General features: G+C 44.2%; 2 protein-coding genes across 2 annotated transcripts; one reads left to right on the top strand and one right to left on the bottom strand.

The window, feature by feature from the left end:
- Positions 1 to 40: 40 nt before the first annotated feature.
- Positions 41 to 7,070, top strand: RPE65 (retinoid isomerohydrolase RPE65; the record flags this gene model as incomplete). The annotated part of the gene is made up of 13 exons (XM_082003221.1): positions 41 to 120; positions 499 to 645; positions 1,234 to 1,341; positions 1,433 to 1,574; positions 2,244 to 2,391; positions 2,670 to 2,751; positions 3,148 to 3,280; positions 3,403 to 3,542; positions 4,227 to 4,356; positions 4,946 to 5,060; positions 5,160 to 5,254; positions 5,368 to 5,479; positions 6,919 to 7,070. Exons 3-13 carry the CDS (start codon positions 1,265 to 1,267, stop codon positions 7,068 to 7,070), a joined length of 1,326 nt encoding a protein of 441 aa, XP_081859347.1. The 5' UTR covers positions 41 to 120; positions 499 to 645; positions 1,234 to 1,264.
- Positions 7,071 to 7,857: 787 nt separating this feature from the next.
- On the bottom strand, positions 7,858 to 20,603 carry LOC309407588 (biotin-dependent 3-methylcrotonyl-coenzyme A carboxylase beta1 subunit-like; the record flags this gene model as incomplete). The annotated part of the gene is made up of 12 exons (XM_082003156.1): positions 7,858 to 8,102; positions 9,777 to 9,858; positions 10,399 to 10,547; positions 11,171 to 11,293; positions 12,066 to 12,222; positions 13,143 to 13,234; positions 14,232 to 14,424; positions 15,648 to 15,826; positions 16,262 to 16,342; positions 17,264 to 17,442; positions 18,565 to 18,761; positions 20,284 to 20,603. The coding sequence occupies 12 exons, from the start codon at positions 20,601 to 20,603 to the stop codon at positions 8,019 to 8,021; spliced, it is 1,836 nt and encodes a 611-aa protein (XP_081859282.1). The 3' UTR covers positions 7,858 to 8,018.
- Positions 20,604 to 21,258: the final 655 nt, after the last annotated feature.

Raw genomic sequence — 21,258 nt, 5'->3', positions numbered from 1 at the left:
CCGGGCTAACCCCAGGTCTGCTGGCCCTTTCAGAGTCGAGCATCCCGCTGGAGGCTACAAGAAGCTCTTTGAGACTGTGGAGGAGCTGTCCTCTCCGGTGACCACCCACGTCACAGGTTGGTGGGGGCTCCCTGCCCTCCTCCTGCCCAGCTTGTGTTCTCAGGAGCCCGTGGGCCACCAGAGCTCGGAGGCTTTACAAGGGCTGGAGCGTGGGGTCAGAGGCCAAGGGTGTAACAGGGCTGGCGTATTTTGGGGTAGAGGAAGGACAGATGGGATGGGGGATCTTTAGGCGTATCAATACTGAGTGTCGTGGTCTGCAGGAGGTGTGGAGGTGAAGGAAAAAGCATAGTTTAAAGAGCGCAGGCACGTTTAAAAAACAAGCTTAATAAACATTATTAAAAAAAAAGTTCAAAGCTTTATTCTTTTTGTTGACACAATAAAAATTACTTGGTCTGATTTGCCATGGGCACCTACCAATGCTGCATCTTCTACAGGCAGGATTCCCACCTGGCTGCGAGGAAGCCTCCTGAGATGCGGTCCCGGCTTGTTTGAGGTGGGCGCGGAGCCCTTCTATCACCTCTTTGACGGCCAGGCGCTGCTCCACAAGTTTGACTTCAAGGAGGGGCACGTCACCTATCACCGAAGGTACGTGGCAATTTTCCAAGCAAAACCAAATAAATAACGAAGCATTTGCTCGACTGTAAGCGCTGGGGATGGGCTCTGCTGCCCATCACGTGGGAGGCGTTGCTTATTTCGAGTCCACGTGGTTATTGGAAGAGCTCTAACGGTGAGATCACCAAAACCAGCTGAAAATAACTGAAGCATACTCATAGTTAGCAGAAATGCAATTTTTTGTACAGATTCAAAACATCTGGCAGGGGAGGGAAGGCTGGATGTGGCTGCAGCCAGTGACGGAATTACATCATCTGTGAAAAATGAAGCCTGTGTTCAGTTAGAAGCTGCCGAGCTATCGGCTTTCAGGTGTTTGGTGCAGAATGTTTAGACAAAGCGCTGTATTTCCCATCAGCTTCAGCTCTCCACCGGCCATCCCTTCCCAGTGCCGCGGCGGGGCGGTTGCTGGACCCCATGTGCTCCCGATGCAACGTGGGGCTGCGGGGACCCGCGGCTTTCAGAGGTCTCATGAAGCTCGTCACAAGAATATCCATATTTTAATTGCATAGCCTGTTGTGGTTTTACAGCTATACCTGTGACGTGCTCTCTCGCCCTCCCCAGGTTTATCAGGACTGATGCTTACGTGAGAGCGATGACGGAGAAAAGGATCGTGATAACAGAATTCGGCACCTACGCGTACCCAGACCCATGCAAGAACATCTTTTCCAGGTACTTTGGGGTTATAGACATTGCACCGATGTCCTTTGGCGCTTCCGCTTCCAAGAAGCCCCTGACTTGCCTGTCCGTTTTCTCTGCTCAGGTTTTTTTCGTACTTCAAAGGTGTGGAGGTCACTGATAACGCCCTTGTCAATGTCTACCCCGTTGGCGAAGACTACTACGCCTGTACTGAGACCAACTTTATAACCAAAATTAACCCAGATACATTAGAGACAGTTAAGCAGGTGGGTCTTTGTACTGTGCTTCTAAATAAGTGGAAGAGTAAAATTAAAAGAAATTGGTTTAATAACAGACTCTTACAAGGCAAGAGTTGGGGTTTGGCTGGGAGACGACGCAGAAAGAAGCCAGCTGTGAGTGTTAATGAGAGCAGAGTTGGAACGAGCTTGTAAATGAAGCCACTGCTGCTGCTCTGAGTAATATTTAATTAGGAGGCGATGGGGGTCTGTGGTCCGTACCCTTGTGCTTGGGTTGGAGTTCGCAAACTGGAGCTACCTTGTAGACTGGCCAAGGGGGACCATAACCGGAGGGCTCGTACCAGAGCTTTGCTGCTGCCTTCATTTACATCGGAGCCAAGCAACATCCAGCCTGCAGACCTGTATGGAACGCAGAACGCGTGTTTTGATGCTTTTCTTTGCATTACTGATGTCCAGCCTGTGGAGCCTTTCCTTTTGGATCCCAGACCTCTCCCTGCAACTGTGTCAGCTCGCCTGACCGTCTCAAATCGCTTGGCTGTGCTGCTCTTCTCCTTTTCACAAAATGGGTGGTGATTTGGGCTTAGAGAAGAACTTTCCACGTCTGAAGCGAGGTCCTATCGACCTGCAACACCTTGCAGAGCTGGTGACTTCCCATCTCCTGCCAAGAAAGCTCTTGACTTTCTATATCTTCTTCTCCAGGTGGATCTCTGTAAATACGTGTCTATCAATGGGGCAACAGCTCATCCCCACATTGAAAGCGATGGGACGGTTTACAACATTGGCAACTGCTTTGGAAAAAACTTTGCGATCGCATATAACATCATACGGATTCCTCCGCTTCAGGCAGGTCAGTTAATCCCACCTCTGAGCAAACGGCGAAAATCTTGTCCCATAAATCATTTTTTTTATCCTTCAGATGAGTTTCATCATCAAGTTACTTTTTAAAAATTCTTTAGATTTTATTTGCTTTTTCAAGTAACAGCAACGTTATCTTTAAAACAATTATTTACATGGTTTCTAAACCATGAACTGCCTTTGGGTTGAAGGCAGGAACTTGCTTGGTAAACACGACAAATACAAAGTATGGGTGACACCCTCCGTAACCCTTCACCTGTCCCGTTCCAGGCAAGGAAGACCCGATGAATAGGTCGGAGGTGGTGGTGCAGTTCCCTTGCAGCGACAGGTTTAAGCCCTCTTACGTTCACAGGTAACGATTCCTGGGGTCAGTAGACTGACAGCGCGGGTCGGCTGAAAGGAGGGACGCTGCTGACGCCACGCAGCGCGTCCCCGCGGCGCGGCGGCCCTCTGAGCCGTGGGCGCAGGCTGACAGAGTCCCCTTTCCTTTCTGCAAGCACACAAAGGCGGGGCACACGCGTGCGGCATCGCTGGCACGGCGTGCGCTGCAGAACCGCACGCAGGGCTTGTTCTCGCATGTGATCAGCAACGACACTTAGGTGATTTACCAAAATCGGGACGTTTGTATTCCTCTCGTTTTAAGTTATGATCTGCGTGCTATGTGCGGCGCTTAAGGCAAACTACGACGTGGTTTTTATCCAAACTAACTACAGTGAGCTTGATGTGCTCCCCGTACGTTTCCAAACAGCTTTGGGCTGACCTCAAACTACATAGTGTTTGTTGAAACACCGGTGAAAATCAACCTCCTCAAGTTCCTCTCCTCCTGGAGCCTTTGGGGAGCCAACTACATGGACTGCTTCGAGTCCAACGAAACCATGGGGGTAAGCGGCCAGTCGTACCAAACTGGGCTGTACTGGGCAGCCAGCCCTGGACTGGGAGGCCCATCATATCAGTTTCAGCTCCATTTCTCTGAGCCTACACCAAGCAGCTGCTTGCTTTTCAGGTCTGGCTTCACGTGGCAGAGAAAAAGAAAGGCAGGCTCCTCAACATCAAATACCGCACCTCGGCCTTCAACCTTTTCCATCACATTAACACCTACGAAGATAACGGATTTCTGATCGTCGACCTCTGCACCTGGAAGGGGTGAGTCTTGCCGGTGCCCAGCCTGGAGGCGGCCGAGGGGCCCCGCGGCATCGGGCCTCCCCCGGCACGAGCCGGTGGTGGCCAGCAGAGCCCCAGCACCCCACGCGCCGGTCCCTGCGCTGGCACGTCTCTTCCCCGTTGGAATCGCCTCTGGCACTCACACCGACTCCCTCCGACCCATCTGAACAGTCGCACGCGGTGACACGTAGGCTGTACAGCGAGGGAGGCACCCAGAGGCGCAGAGCGCCTGACCGAAACTCATTTTCTGAGACCTCCTTTGCCCTTATCTTTAGTAAACATTAGTGACTACGCAAGGGCTGATGCTATTGCGGCTCCTGGGGCTGCCGTGAGCAGGATCTGGTTGAGGTTTGAATGCTGCTTTTCATGTAAAAACAGAGAAATACGGCACCGAAATGGTGATGCCCAACCCCGCGTTGGCTGCGTGGCTGGGACAGCCTGAGCCGGGGAGGTGCTGGCCGCTGCCGCAGGGCTCTCGGGGTGAAAACCAGCAGTTGCCGGGTGTTCCTTTCACGCAGGGCAAGTGGCGCGCACGCACGGCTCGCTTCCGCCGGGGAGCTGCACCGGGACTCGTCTTACTGCGCTGAATTTTAGGAAAAAACCATCTGAACCCCCTCACTTGCAAATGACATCTTTGTTTCTGTCTGTGCCCCCGTTTTCGTGCAGGTTCGAGTTTGTTTACAATTACCTCTACTTAGCCAACTTACGAGCAAACTGGGATGAAGTGAAGCGACATGCAGAGAAAGCCCCGCAGCCCGAAGCCCGCCGATACGTGCTGCCCCTGAACATCGACAAGGTACCGGCGCGGCTCTGCGCCGCCGCGGCTGCCAGCGGGGCTGGGAGACGCCGGCGTCTGCCCGACTCCTCTGCAGGGCTTATGGCCACGCATCCTTAGTGCTCTGCCTGACCCCATTTAATTCAAATTAAACATTTTAAGGGCGGGGGGGGGACGACCAGAACTTAGGTCTTCAGAGAAACTTTTTATTTTCTTTAGCGGATCAACGTTATTCTATTTTATTTCCTGTAAGTTACTGTTCAAATTGGAGATCGTGGTGTGGGGTCCATCAAGCAGCCCTCGCTGGCTTGCGGTTGCTGGATTTTTTTCCGGCAAACCCCATTCCTGGTCATTGGCAGGTGGGCTGAGGGCTGCCGGGGGGTGCGGCTCAGCCGAGCGGCTTGCGGAGCTGCGGAGCGCGCGGCCCCCGCAGCAGGCACTCACTGCACTATTGCCCGCTCAGAAAATGGAAGCAGCAGCTCTCGCCGAGCTTACTGCAATTCCGCAGCTCTGCTGCGCGTCGCCGTTCAACGCAGCTTGCAATGGATCTGTGCAAATAGACTGAGAAATTTGTTTCTCCGCTCCTCCTGGGTATTTTTCTTTGTTCCAGTCTGACACAGGCAAGAACTTGGTCACCCTGCCCTACACCACGGCTACGGCGACCTTGCGCAGCGACGAGACCATCTGGCTGGAGCCAGAAGTTATTTTCTCAGGGCCGCGCCACGGTAAGACGACGACCCCGAAGCACAGCCAGCAGCACCGCGAGTACCCCCTGCGCTCCGTGTCCCGCTACTCCTCACGCATATGTATTTCTTTTATTGTAGCCTTTGAATTTCCACACATCAATTACAAGAAATACTGTGGGAAACCTTACACATACGCGTACGGGCTGGGGCTGAATCACTTTGTCCCAGACAGGGTAACTATCAACCAACGGGTGAGGCACACCTTTTCCCTGAGCTTTCAGTTTAAGGACAAGAAAGAGTATTGCTGAAATTTTTTTTTTGTTTTTTTTTTTTTCCCCACCCTTAGCTTTGCAAGCTGAATGTTAAAACAAAGGAGACCTGGGTGTGGCAGGAGCCGGACTCCTACCCATCGGAGCCGATCTTTGTTTCCCATCCAGATGCCCTGGAGGAAGATGACGGTAATGCCGATTTTATTTTGGTCAGTGGCATCGTGATTTGAAAAGCTTGTGTCTGCTGGCCCCAGGGGCTGCCTGCAAGGCTGTGCCGGGGGCGGGCACGAGCAGAGCCCGCGGGCAGCTCCCGGATGAGACGTGCCTGTTCTAACACTGGTGGGAAGCTCCTGAGGAGCATGTGGGAAAATAAAGACTGAATGAAAAAAGGGAAAAAGACCCTCCAGGTTTAGATGATCTGTTGTCCTCATTTCCTAGCCTTTTTCCATAGGAATTGCAATATTTAAAGAATTCCAGGTGACAGAACTTTGTAAAACTAAACCTCTCTTAAACCAAGCGAGTTTTCTATTCCTAACCCATCCTCCTCGTGCAGGAGTGGGGCGAGTTCAGGCTTTGCCACTCGAGGACACGCAGCTGCACCCATGCCAAGCACCGTGTGTGTTTCTTGGCCCTGCACCTACTTTTGAAGGTGGGTGGCAGCACTCGGCCTGAGAGGGTGTCCACTTATTCCCCGAATTCCTCTTCTCTGAGAAGGGTTGTGTGAAGCTGGGAGATGTCTTGGTTCTGCTGAATTTAAGAGCCAACTCTCACTGGTTTGTAGTGAGAGTTTCATATTTCATAGCCAAGATATTTCATAATTCAGAGCAAAATTTCCTATTATCTGTTCCCAGTTCAGGGAAGGGCTTACAGAGGGGCTTAAGTCCCCCTGAAACGAAAAAGTTTTAAGAACAAGCTTAAAAGCTTTCCTTAACTGAAGTAGACAACATGCATTTTGGGAATGCATTTAAGTCTCTGTCACTTCCCGGGACCTAAGCCCCTGCAGAAGCACTCTCCAAAGGCCGAGTTAACACCAGGCTCCAGGCTCACCTTTCTCTCATCTTCCCCACGGCTGCGTTTGATGCTGTCACAGACAATGGTGTCTGGTTGTTCCCCTGTTCTCCTGCAATGACTGACCCAGAAATTACACAAATAAACAACCAACCTAAGAGCTAGGACGCCCTGTCCGTTCTGCACAGGGATGCCAGGATCCAGAAACGGGCATCTTGTCACAGTAAACTTCAGAAGCAGAATTATAGATTTATAAAGTACTTCATAATGTTGCAAAAATTAATGGACAAATTTGATATATTTCTTTCAGTAAGTGGTGTTTGTCATCAGCCCCTGCGATGATAGCTTTTCATAGGTGCTTTTCAGAATAAAAACATTTTCCAGTTTTAAAAAGAAACTCTGTAGGAGCTACTGTGCCACAGCACCCCAGGCCAGCAAGAACCCAAAATAGTATGGGATATAGATAAATAGTCTCCGTCTACCTCCGAACTGATGTTTGTGCAGTAATACCGGGATTTTCTGGTGTCCTGTGTGCGAGTGGCTACTCTTACCTTGAGCAGCCCAAGGGAAGGACACAGAAGGCGCCCAGCTGGGACAGGCTTGTTTTTCTCGCCCATTAGGGGTTGTGCTGAGCATCGTGGTCAGCCCAGGCGCGGGGCCGAAGCCCGCCTACCTCCTGATCCTGAACGCCAAAGACATGAGCGAGGTTGCCAAGGCTGAAGTGGAGGTGAACATTCCCGTCACTTTCCACGGACTCTTCAAAAGAGCGTGACCGCTGCCCGCTACGCGTCGCGTTAGCTTTCTGCCGGCTCCGAACAGGTGCACTCTCCATTGATAAGCGCTCGAATGACCTAAATCTCTTCAACATCACATTTTATTTGTATGGCTACTTAATTAAGATTGAGCATTTCAGTTTTGTTGATGAGTCTTCAAAATACTTAACCAGGTAGTTTTCAAATACACCCCTGGGCATAATTTCAAGATGTACAGTGCTAGAGAACTATACAGTGAAAACACCACAAGTTGGGGGGGAGGAGTTTTTTGGTTTTACAAAATTAAATTTTGCAACTGTAGCAGAGTTAAAAATGCGTGAAACAGCACAGTGTAAACCCAATACCTGTACACATGGTAACATTAAGTAGAACAGTCTCTGTGCTCTGTTACCTCTTCTCAGAGCAGGTAATTTTTCACCTATACTGAAGTGTTAGGGATTTAAATCACTTCCTGGTCACTCCTTTAGCATCCTCAGAGGAATCCGAGTGGAGCCTTTCCATAGCTGCCTTGGAAAGCTGAACTGGCAGGCCCAGGGCTGTGTGGCAGGCAGTATTTTGCCCTCTAATAAGGCTGAAAACTGCACCCACCAGCTTATACATTTTCCCTTTCCCATTTCATCAAAGTGCAGTTTCATGAGTTCTGGATGTCATACTAAAACATGAATACGAAAAAAATCAAGTAATTATTAGGGCTTGGGATGAATTTGCTTCCTTAGTCTGCTATAGGCTCTCAGCTTAATCCATCCTTTTCACAAAATAAATCTTTAATTAATGTAAGAGGCTATGGTTCAAAATACAAACTACTAGACTTAAAAGCCACGATTGTTTGTCTGCAATGGTTTAACATTTTTATTAACGGTATCAAAGAGTTAGAAAATCATTTACATTAAAGATTTCTAGTACATGGTGCTAACTTTAAAAGGCTGATTATTTGAAAATGGCTGCAGTCACATTCTGATGACAGGATATTGACACGGAGATACGATCTGGTACTTCTGCTGTTCTATAATCTCTAAGCACTGTGCAATTACCTAATTAAAAAAAAAAAGACAATATATGCAATGAGCCTCTGCAAAAAAATTTAGTAAAACTTTACTAGTTATGCACTCATTCCGTAATGCATTTGTTCTTACTTTTTGCAAAACAGTGAACACTTAAATGTCAGCTGTAGTGTCAGGGGACATAGGTGCCAGTGTCAGCTACCACTGGGCAGGGAATGTGAAGGAAGAGCTGTCCTCAGGATCCCAAAGTTTATGCCTTGCATACAGAGACAACTAAACTATTTAAAATTCACTGTGGTTACAAGAGAATTACTTTTGGAACACTGGGAAGCTACTTTGCTATAAAACTCGAATGAAAATATATTACGTGATAATCCATTTCTGTTATTACATAGCTATGCTCCTAAAATTCCCAATCGCATATCAAAAATTAGCAGAACATCCTGCTCTTCCACATCTATCTTCTTCTAAGAAGTCATCTTTCTTGGTGTCTTGTGACAACAGGGACTGAAAATACAGAACTGGTTTTGGTCTTTAAAAGCAAGGTAATTCTCCACTAAGATTTTGTTAACTTTTATCATATGGTGCACATAATAGACGCCTTCCTTACACAAAAAGTTTTGGCAACGTTGTTGGAAACCCTGGTAAGTGTTTTTCTAATTTCACAGTGCATATGCCACTGCTGCTGGAGCACACACTGTCTTTTAAAGCCTATTAAAAAAAAGCACATTAAGGATCTGAAGGAGCACACGCTGTCAGTTCAGACAAAGCTAGACGTAAATTACATCCATCAGCAACAGCTGGGATAAGGTAGCAAAACAGTATTGTAAAAAAACAGCTAAACACGCAAACATGAATTGTGGTGTGCTGGTGAAAATTACCTGACCTGGTGACAATGACTCACTTCAACTATCACGTGCTCTTTTCATGTGTAATTCCTAGAGAGAGGTAGTCTCTGGGGTCTAGTATGAGGAGACACTTGTCGGTGCTCTCCCGTTATCAAAGTTCCCATGAACTCCCCAGAAAACACTTAACATCTACATAGTACCATAAATATGTACCATATTTAGAAGGATTAATTGATAGCAGGTTGTATTTGTGTTCTTTAAATAAACAAGCTTCAGAAGTGCAAAGGACATTTTAAGTATTACTAACCAACAACGTAACAAGGAAAAACAGAACAAAGGTGGCTGTTTTCAGAAAGAATCTAAGGGAGTGGGTGTCTGCCAACTTTAAAAAAAAAAAAAAAATAGAGGCAGAGGGGTATCCCAAATGTAAGCAGCAACTTACAAGCAGGAAGAGAAAGTCTCAAAAAGAAACATCCTAGGACAAAAGAATGGAAACAATGTGAATGGTGAAGAGCCTGAACTTGAAAGTGTGAAATATGGGGGATTATGCAAGACCAAAAAAGAAAGGATTCAGATACAGAATCAGATGGTAAAGTCAATTAATGAGGAAATGCTGTACTCAAGTAACCACAATCCAACAGACACTTTCTGGATATACTAATGGGGGGCAGAGAGAAAAGATGAGAATTGCAAAGCTAAATGCCACAGAAAATGGAGTGAGAAGTGGGAGACCACCCGGTTCTGGGAATCAGCCGCTGACCTTGAGCAAGTCATAGGCGTATGCATTCACCGCAAGATCCTTTGAGAGCCAAGGATAAAACGCACTGTAAAGAACATGTAAGGAAAAAACCCCTACCTTTCTAGTATTTTGAGGTAGAATTACACCATCATCCCAGAGTCTGGCAGAGGAGTAAAATGCACTGCTTTCTTCCTCTAGCCTGGACAAGACAAGAGTATTAAACAAGCTTAAAAGAACAGAAAAGTAATAAAAACCATCAGGCCAGTAAAACGAAATCATAGATGAAAAAAGCGTATACTTCAATCTCAAGTGAATGTGCAGTACTACTGCTAAAATTAATTAGAATCCAGCAAATAATACATAACAGATCTGATCATTCTGCAGTACAGACCATCCTCCACATTCAGAAGATTAATATACAGTAGAGTATCTTGGGTTTGGGTTGTATGGCAAAACCATAAACCAAAAAAAAAAAAACCCCAAAAGGGTTGAGGGTTTTTTGTTTTGGCTTGTTTTTTCCAGTGGTTTGTTTGGGGTTTTTTAAAGTTTTTACATTTATGTTTCTTTGAGAAGACCCCAAGAGCAGACATAGAATTACACATAAATTTAAAATCTTTTTCAGTAGATTCAGGTTTGCTTTATCTGTTTGGGATGTGTAAACTCTAAGATGAAGAGAAGTAAGTAATTTAACTAGTTAAATCTCAGTGCAACTGCAAGGGTTTATATTTAATGTCCTTACTTTTCTCTCAGATATTTTAGCTCTGATTCATCTCCTGTACAGTCATTGTCCCCAGCTTGCGAGACTGTGTAGAAATGTCTTGAATCCACAAGAGCAATTCTTGCATTAGGCCACAAGAACAGAAAGTTTGGACTGAACGATCTCCCACACTACAAAAGAAATGCACAGTACAAACTCACTGAAATTCATCCCAAGAAGATGGCTGTAGGATGACGCAATCAAGTTCAAGGCAGAATGTAATACAGTTTAATTTGTAAAGCATTAACGATACAGCTCCTTTACAGCTACAGCTCCTGGATCAGTAGAGACGCCCTGCAGTAGCAACCGTCACAAGCCTCACTGCCTTCAATATTGCTATTTTATTATTTCTTTTTTCCTCCAAGCACTCACATGTTTAATTCTGAGCAAACAAAGAGCCCTACTGCACTTACTATCAGCGTGAACAGCACATGCAGCAGCACAACTAAAGGAGAGGTGCTCCTTGATCACTGTAAACAAACAGCATGTGCTCAGAAAAAGGCAGGATTGGCTCCCAAGTAGGGATGTTTTCATCATCAACCTTTTTTTAGAACTGGTTCTAGGTTCTTAGATGCAGATCAAATTTTGTGTAATCACATCTTGTGATGCATTTCTTACTTTGAAAGTAGTTAGAATAACAAGTTGAGTTAAAAGTCTGTAAGAACAGCTGACTTTTAAAAATGAAGTGCTGTGAAATCTTGGTAAAGTGTAAAAAGTCTTTTACCAAATGCATTAACATTTATGCCACCCGTACCATAACGTAACTTTCGCTCCCGTAACAGCCACCGATTACTATGGTTATTTTGGGAACAGCAGCACAAGCAACAGCAGCCATCATGGAAGCCTGGGCTTTTAATCTGTTGGAGTGAGCCTCTGCCTGAAATGAAAATAAAGATGTTTAGATCGTGTAAGTCTCTAATTCCCTCCACTCTCACCAACCTTGCAATGTATTTCTAAAACATTTCTTTCTTTACAATTTTGTATGACCAATTCTTCCAAAACAGTAAGACAGCATCATTAACTACCAAAGCCCATTATGCACTTATTTTACAATGTAAATCAGCAAAACAATTCTAACCAGTGTGCAAAAACCTACGATACTGAGCAACCCTAGCCCTCCCAGGCATTAGCAAAGCTCCGATACCACAGAATCCTGCCAGGCTTTGGTGTAAGCGCTGGTGACAGTTGGGAGGAACAGGGCTGCAGAAACAGTCTCTGCTCAGAGAACCTAATACGGGTTTTACTATGAGGCTCTCCGTAGCCCAGGACAAAACACACTGTACTTTAATGCCTTCACTTTTCCAAAAGAAAAATACCTATTTTTCTGTGGAGTACAGTGGTATCAGAAGAAATGAATAGGCTGTATTTCAATATAAAAAGCACTACAAATTCCAAGTTTTACAGCTTGCATGCCGGCTGGACAGTATCATTTTAGATAAGCATAGGAGCCTGCTTAAAATTAGAGTAAAGCGAGAATGCTAATGGAAAGATTTAAGAACAAAGTAATTATGAAGTTTCTTGGTTTAAACATCAAGAGTGGTTTATTAAAAAAAATAAATTTCCTAGCAACAGTTTTCAAAATGTAATCTTAAACAAAACGAGAACTAGGAATTGCTTGAGTTAAGCATACTGAGCTACAAATGCTATACCTGAGAGATGCTTGTTGGCTCTGCTGTATGTGGAGCAGTATTTTGGAAAAAGAGGATGGGAATGCTCCGCTGACTGCACAGCTGTACGAAATGGCTACCCTTGAGAGAAGCATCATGAGACAGCTCTCCATTGTTAGCCACTATCCCCACCAAGTGCCTACAAAACACACACATGAACATTTTCCACTTTTGAACCCCAGAAATTATGAAAATGTAGTTCATAATGTTCTGAAGGATGGAAACATAAATATCTGTACAGACACAGAGATCTGCCCTTTTAGGGAAATTCAGAATGTAAAAGGATGTACTCACACATATAATTTCATTCAAGGACCCTCACATACCTAACAAACAAGAAGTCTTACAGCACTCCTGATACATAAAGCATGGATGTATTAACATGGATTAATACCCAGAGTGCAGGTAAAGCTATAGATGACCTGTCAGTTTACACGGCAAGACAACATACAAGGTGCCAGGACTCTTGGCTCTCTCTAATTCCTGTAACATACAACGTAACAGTCAGTCTGAAAAGTTTATGCTTTCAACCTAGAGTCTCTAAAAATGTATGTTACTAGCTTTTTTTTTTTTAAATATGATTGGACTGTAATGTTGTATACTTCGTGAATGTGTTAATACTACAGTCTGATCTGAATTATGCAGGGTTTTATTGTACGGGCATCATCCCATCTCCATCACATGGGAGAAGGGATAATAGCTTTCAACTCAGTTTGGGAAGGAACACTTCTAAGGATGCTCTTTCTTATTTCTTAAGGAATATGCTGAGACTTCAATGTTCCAACTGTCTGGCTACTAAATTTTGTGAACAAATAAATTCACAAATTCATGTAAACCATTCATTTGTAATGACTCTCTGCTGCTATTGGCCTGAGCCATGGTAAATTCAGGGCTCAGAGACAGAAGATCAGGCTTTCTAGAAGCATTTTTTACCAATTCTTGACTGATTCAGAACTTCATAAACATTGTTATTGGAATACTGTAGAACCTGATAATGATACGAAAGCTATTTCGACAAGTATGTCCATACATTTTGATAGTGAAATCTTATAGCCTCACCCTTCCACATGGCCAAATCCTGTTACTAGTGTTGTTCCATAATTAGCCTTGAATTCCTGGAATCTGCTTCCATCCATCAGACGGCTCAGAATCTGCACAGAAATATACAGTCTTTACTACAGAAATTTAAGTGAAAATAGCACAGTTCTGCTAAAAGATATGCTCTGTTCAAATAGTAAGGAGACCGGTATTATTCAAGAAGTCAACCTAAATGAGCACAGAAGGCCTTTTTATGTCCTACACTCTGCCAAATACTCAATATGCACAAAATACCAAATTTGTGTTTGCATTTGGTTACCAACCATGTATTTTGAGCCAAAGTTCAACTCCAAAACTCTTTCAGTGTTACAGAGCAGTTGTTCATGTGCATTAAAATGTTGTAAAAAAACCCGGCATGTGCAGTTACAACTTGTGTGCATAAGAAACACTCAGTTGCATATTGCTCATGCTTTTTTCAAACACAGCTTAAAAGCTGCCTTCAAAGCTACACTGCTTTCTACAGTCAATCCCTGTAACTGTAGAAATTTACCCCTGAAAAAGATACTGGATTCACATCCTTGGAGATTTAATCTCTTCTAGAACAACACCATAAATAGCGTGGGCAGTTCTCCGTATCCCTGCTTCCGTATTAGCATCTGTCCCAGCCCCAAACAAGTTTAATTTGAGCTTTGTTGTTTTTGCAGTCAGTACTTTCATTAGGCATTTAGGTTACAAGACAGAGTCTTTACTTGAGGGAAAACAGGACACCAAAGGGGTGCACACGAGATCTCAAGGCAGCCAACACAGTACAAGACATACTGACATAACAGCATCTCAAACAGTGCATGTAAAGAGATGGGGATCAGCTGGCATGATCTGTAATTACCTCTAGCAGGTTTTCAGCTTAAATATTTTCTATAATTCTACAGAATTGTTGCCATTCTGCTTTGTTGCAGACTCAAGACCGTTTGGCAACTGATCAGGTAATAATACAGAGTATCTCAGATACTTCAGGATTCTCCAAGAGAGAACAGCCTGTTGCCTGTTAATCTGGAGTTACTAGATAGAACAGACTGAAAGGATGAAGGAATACAGTATCTGTCACCTTACCAATTTCACAGGAAGAGTACACCTATAATCTTGCGGTGCCAGTCCCAAGAGCTCATCAGAACTATACAGAGGACTGTCATGCTCTATGACCTCCTCTGGCACTGGATCATAATTTAATGTCGAGATAACATTTCGAATACATTCATAGGCTTCCTTTTCTGAAGATGCAAAATGGTCACTACAGCCACTGACTCTAGGAGAGAGAGCAACATTAATTAGCATTGAATTACCGAAATCTGAATTCTGGTAGAAAAAACAAACTAAAGGAAAAACCTTAAACTGTACTGTGACCCTGCCAACTCCCTGAAAATATTGTGTGATTTTTTTCTTGTACGAGTTGAAAGCAGTAAGTAAGTGGAATTTCTGTGCAATCCAACCTCAAAACAAATTCACAGGAAGAGGAAGTTCTTACCTGTGACTTTTGTGTTTACCTGTATTAAAGAAAGACCTTTGAACTTATTTTCATGATGATGTTGTTGCAAACAATGTAATAAAAGGAAAACAAACTTTAAAAATTATTTCAAAGTAAGCACTTCCAGCCCAGATATAAAGACAGTAACTTATTCCACATAACACAGTTAGCTGACTGTCACACTAGTATTTGTTTTTGTGAGAAAGGTATGGGGTCTGGTTACCACACATGCAGCATAGAATGCCAAGAACAGAGCAGCAAAGCCAACCTTTTCCTGTATCTAGAAGGGAATAACTATTTTGACAACTACAGAATTTTCTCACATTGAAAAATACCATTAAAGAAATAGGTACTATCAGGTTTATTTCCTGTTTGTTCACCTGCTGCTATGAAGCCTTTGTTAAAAGCAGAGACAGGCAGGCTTTCCATTTTTCTTCTTTGCTTACAAGCATTCAGATGCTTCTCTGCAGTGAGTTAGTCTAGTGTCTTCAGAAGCAGACACGACAAATGGAAAGAAGTCATACACCTCTCCACTCATCAGTTCAGGGAAGAAAAAATAATTTCTTATGCATTTTCCCCATCATCACAGTATTCAAAGACACAGTATTCAAAGACACAGTATTCAGAGAGAGAGAGAGAGAGAGAGAGAGAGAGAGAGAGAGAGTGTGTGTGTGAGTGAGTGTGTGTGTGTGTGTGTGTGTGGAAAGTTCCTGTGGACAGCAGTAAAGCTGAAAATCACAATGCCATATTACTTTTTTCATTTCAAAGAGTTATAGCTAGCCCCATGACACTCCCACATATATATCTGAATACCACTGACCTTTGTAATAATTCATGTATCATTTCTATCATTTTTTTTCACCGTATGTTTTCTAGTCCTTGAGGACCATATTGTATCCTGTCACTGGAGTAGCTTCAGTCACATCAATTTAAGATAGAACGACAGTTTCCTTAAAGCGAGGTATACTGAATTCTCTACTATTTTTTAGATTTTTTTCACATACCTAGAGTGAAGTTTAGCTCCTCCTAGGTCCTCTGGAGAGACATATTCTCCTGTAGCAGCTCTTACCAGAGGTGGGCCAGCAAGGAACAGTGTACCAATTTTATCTATGATGACAGCTTCTTCTGCCATGGTTGGAACATAGGCACCTCCAGCTACACAGGAGCCGCACACCACTGCCACCTGAAGGACAAAACCCAAAACAAATCAAGATGCTGGACAGAAGAGAATGGACAGGCAAAACCACTGAGTTTACTTCAGAAACGTTCCAGAGACTAAATCGCAGCTTCGGGAACAATGAACTAGAGATAGAAATACCAGCATGAACAACAATGCTGTTTTTGAGAGAGTTCTATGTTTACTCTGAAATAAGCCAGTGATTTGATGCCTTTCCATCATGACCAGTCGGCAAATGCTTACAAGACCCTTAAGGCTGAAGTACTCTGTTATGTGAGGTATTAATTTGAATCTCCCTTCCCCACAAACAGAAAAGGGGAGCTTTAGGAATTTTTTTGCATGTTTGAGAGTTGTTCCTAGAATCTGTATTAGAACAAAACTTTTTTCAGAACTCTGTTATCACATATACTACACTTACTTGTACTCCAAAGGACACTGTACCTGAGGGATTCTCATGGCAGACATTATAGCTTCATTGTAGAAAACTCTGCCACCGTGTGACTTGTCAGGAAACAGCTCTGACTGACATTACAGAGAAAAGACAAAATGAGTTCCAGTATTAACTACAAAAGCCACCGCTTCCTCTTCACTCCATTCATTCACGAATGCACTGTAACCAACTCCTGGAAGGTCACCACTAACAATCATACCCAAAACTTCCATATACAGTATTCGCTATGGTATTTGTTCCCCTCATACATCGTGCATTCCCACAAAAATACCCATGCGTTGCAAAAAGCAGAGGTAAGTTTCGTATTTTTTGTCCAACCAATTTATACTACACAAACTGACACTGTAAACATGGAGAAGGGGAAGCTTATGTTTGTACTTTATACGTGAAATAGTAATGAAATTCAGCACAGTTTCCCTTTCTGCTTAGTTTTCAACACAATTCCTTAAGTCAGGCAGACACTTTTTCTACGTGTTTGCTTTCAGTCTGGCGAGGGAACAGCTATAGTCTCTGATAATATGAGCTCTGTACATTGGAAAGTAACATCTGCAAACTCTCCTTTTACAGTAAGAATTTTAAAAACTACATTTTTAAAAGCCATGGTTACTGCGTTCCCATCACAACCATTACAATAAAAATTACAGATTCTGAAGTTGAAAACAGAAACCTCCAACAACGTACTAATTTATTGAAGACACCAAAGCACACTAAGGAATACCCATGCTTGGTCGGCACTTTGGCCCCCACTGACATTCAAGTTTCTGAACTTTGATTAGATGCTAGATGCAAGATTAGCCAAAGTGATCACTGCTGTTACAGATCTTCAAATCATCTCCTAGACTCCAATCTGTGGACAAAACTCAGTTTAAATATAACAGACAATAAAAGTCTAGACGGCCAAGAAAACACAACACAAATCTGAGGTTTATTGCTAAAAATTCATATGATTAAGGTAAACATAGGTATTTTCTTCTATGTGGTTCCAATATTACCTGTAGTGGTAGAAATGCTCCCCCACTGTCAACAAGGTGCACAGATAACAGTCTGTTCTGCATCGCTATTTCTTGAGCTCTTAATTGTTTCTTCACTCCAATGGGATAAATAGTTCCTCCTTTTACAGTTGCATCATTTGCTATGAAGACACACCAGACCCCACAGACTTTGCCAATTCCTGTAACAGGCACCAGAGATATTTTTCGGGACTCTCTAAAATACCATAGAGAAAACAAGGAGGCTGCCTTATAGCTAGGATGTTCTTTTGGTAATGCTATACCAAGAAGCTGCAAATTAAGTGGCAAATACCACCCAGGGAAGAAATTTACAGCTCTTCTCTGGAATAACAAGCTGAAAGCCAATGAAATTTAAAAAAATCTGAATGACAGAAGACAGAACCTGAAATAAACTTACTTACTCCTGGCGACAATATAAGACAAAAAAAATACATACTTTAGCTTCCAACTCTTGAGATAACAGGGAAGGCAATTAAAAATTACCTATATAAAAATGAAAAATGTAACAATCTGTGACAAAAGATAGGATTTCATACTCTATTCTTCTAGTTACTTTTTAAACTGGAACCGCTCTTCAAAGTGCAATGAAAAGACTTGTCTATAATTTGAAAAATATGACAAATGTCACAGCTCCTGTGTCTCACAGTAACCTGATCCCCTTTTCCTTTAACAGACAACAGCTTATTTGACATATCCTCCTAAATTTTTTGAGAGAAAAATCAGTAGCTGGTAAGTAGAATAAATTACTGAATCTAGAAGAAATTAAAGAACATTTTTTCTTTAAAGGTTTCTCCCAGACTTCCCAGCAAAAATTGCAGAATAATATAGCTGTGGTTGAACTCTTTCTTGCTGGGAGCTGCTATTGGATAGAGCTGATGTTCACTTTCCCAGGAAAGCACATTCTTAAGATACTAAAATATTCCATAAACCTGATTACATGCAACCTTTCCTGTCAAGAACAAACACCTTAACTTCAGTGAGCAAGGCTGGTTACTACAGGAAAGGGCGCAGCACACACAGACTACAACTAATGTATGCTGCCTACAATCACTTACTCATCACGGCACCCAAACAGCATCTCTCAAATTATGTTAAGGATCATGTTGGTTCAAAATCCTTCTTCCCTCTGGGCTGCATCTCCAACATGGGCTGCTCAAAACAATACCCTGAGCCCATATCTATCTTTAGATCCAATATGAATCATATTTAAAGATATGAGCAATGAAACGAATGAACCTCCTCAATTTCCCATTACATCTAATATTACATTTGCTAGCAATTACCAGTAAGGCACCCAGCAGCAGGGACATCACCATACGGCATATTGAGGCCTGCCAGTGGAGACAGCTCAAGAAAAGGCTCATCATCAAGTAGCAACTTCAGGCGTTCACGAACAAACAGCTTCTTGTTTCTCTGAGTGTGACGCAAGATGGCATCTTCTCCCCCTCCTTTACTGGCCATCTCTAGCAATTCTGAGTATCTGATTTAAAAAACAAAATTTCAGTTAATGAAAACCACCTTTACTTACAAGTTACGCTTCGGGAGATTTAACATAGTACTTAACTGTATTGCACAGTTTTCATATCAACGGTATGAGAATGAAGATGAATTCACATTTTTGGATTATTGTTTCTTACAAAGTGCAATAAAAAGCAAAGGTTTGTTATTTAAAGCAAGCATTTTCATTTTGTTATTCAAAATTGGCTAATAAGGACCCCCAAAAAAGTGAAATAATATAAGTATTCTATCTGTAGGTTATGTTCATAGCTCGTGGTCGTTATTAAGTCCATATCATAGCCTATATACTCCCAACACACCATATTTCACAATATATGATCACACTTAATCTCTGCCAACAACCTCACCAGTGGAGTACAGACTGGGGGGCTGATCATCAGCGACCAGAGCTGACTGAGAGATACTGCCCTGCAAAAATGTTGGCCTATAAACTTGCAGCTATTAATAAAGCCATCATAATTCGCTAGTCCTAATTCAGCACAGACATTTACCTCCATGTTCCGACCACTCTAGGGAAGAATCCAGCCAAGGGCTTCCTCCCTCAGTTCCCCTCAACAAGTTTATCTGACAAAAATCAGTAACTGCTAAGTAGAATAAATTACTAAATCTAGAAAAATGCACACTCTACAGCATGGAAGATATACTTTAAAAGTAGTGGACAGGACAGCGTCACTACCATCATCAGGAGAGGAAGTGACTACCCATGTTATTGTCAGGGCAGCATCAAGTACAGATAAAGATAATTAAACTGTAAACAAATGCGGTATCTCAAACAATTTTGGTCTTAAATAAACCAGATTCTTCATTTATTTAAACTACTTTTTGCCAAGATGCATCATCTTTAACTAAAAATACTGTTTGACATAACTATTTATGCACGACACTGTTATCTTACTGCAGCTTCCTGCAGACTGTAGAGGTTGAAAAACCTCAGGAGAAAAAAGCTAAGGATTTTTAATAATGTCATAAATGCCACCACAGGAGGGCACAGTGTGTTTTCCACAGCTTTGCTTGCAGCTCATGTATCATTCCTCTGAACAAAGGCCTTTTTTGCCATCTAGTCTTTAAGGACAAACACATAAAATACATTTTCTTGCTTTTATCAGTGAATCACGATTAATTGCAACGACTGTCACCTACCCTTTCAGGAGGGATCTGTCACCATTTACATCTTTGCATGCAAAATCAACCACAAAACAAACTGTATGAAGGTCTAGAAAAAAATACTTCGTGGCAATATATGCAAGTCAATGTCACACGGCACTATTTTAAATACAGCCTGCACCTAGGCGTCGGCATTTCAGTCAGTATTTAGGCACCTCTTTTCAGGGGGCTGAAATTTTTAAGTGCTGATCCTTGTTAAAATACACTCCGCAGAGAAGCTGCCTGAGCAAAGAGCACCCAGGAAAGTAGTTTAAGCTTCAAAATGGTTAGGTAAAAAAACAACTTTTAAAAAATAAAACACCACAAAAACGGTTTATTACCTTTTAATAACAGCCTCACTGTTCCTTAAATTTTCTTCAAACACATGTCGATACACTGACAGGATACGTCCATCTAAGACAGGGTAAGTTTTGGCATACCGCCTGTATTTTGCTTTATTACTTACTAAACGACAGGGGAGCACGTCGCATGTCCTTTTCAACCCCTGATTCTGCAGCATGTGTGCTGGCTGTGCACCATGACACAACTCCTGATACTTCCTTTCGAACACACGATTCCAGGTTTGTAACCTTGGAAGCAGGGGAGACGTGGCGTTGGGGGCCAGCCTGCCACGGGAACACGAAGCCACAGTGTTCCACATGACCCCGGGGACTGCAGGGAGAAGAAACAGCATTTATTGACAAAAAATAAACTTCAGACTCCCGCCGCTGGCAAGGCAAAGCAGACACCAAACCTCACCCTGGGACCGTGAGGGAACACCCCCGGCGCCCACCTCGCCACACGCACCCTGCCCGGCCGGGAGAGCCCCCCGCCGCCCCGCGGGGCCGAGGGGGCCGAGCATGCGGCCCGCAGCGGGCCCGGCCGGGCCTGCGGGGCGCGGCGCAGGCGGAGGCGGGGCCGGGCGGCCCCTCAGCGCCGGGGGCAGGAAGCGCGGGGCCGCGGCCCCTCCGGCGGGGCCGCCCGGCCTACACCGCGGCCTCCCCTCCCTCCCCTCCCGCCCCGCGCCCGCCGCGGCCTGCCCCGCGCCCCTCCGACTCGTACTCGGGCAGCCGCCGCTGAGCAGTCCGGGCCGGGCCCGCCTCGCGGGGCGGCTCCGCAACCCACACGGCGGCCCGCCCCCGGGCGTCCTCTGCCCCGGGCGTCCTCTGCCCCGCGCCGGGCCTGCCCCGCCGGTGGGGCCTTGCTGCGCCCCGGGGCCGGGCCTGGCCGCGCTGGGTCGCAGCCTTCCGCCCGCGGCCCCACACAGCCTGAGCGGGTTCGTCGTGCCGGGTGCCTCCTGCCGTGCCTTCCACAGG

The sequence above is a fragment of the Phaethon aethereus genome, assembly GCF_964289735.1.
Source record: "Phaethon aethereus genome assembly, chromosome: 8".
Taxonomy (NCBI): Eukaryota; Metazoa; Chordata; class Aves; order Phaethontiformes; family Phaethontidae; genus Phaethon; species Phaethon aethereus.
Note: the sequence above shows the minus strand (reverse complement) of the source record. Positions and strands in the feature narration are given on the sequence as shown.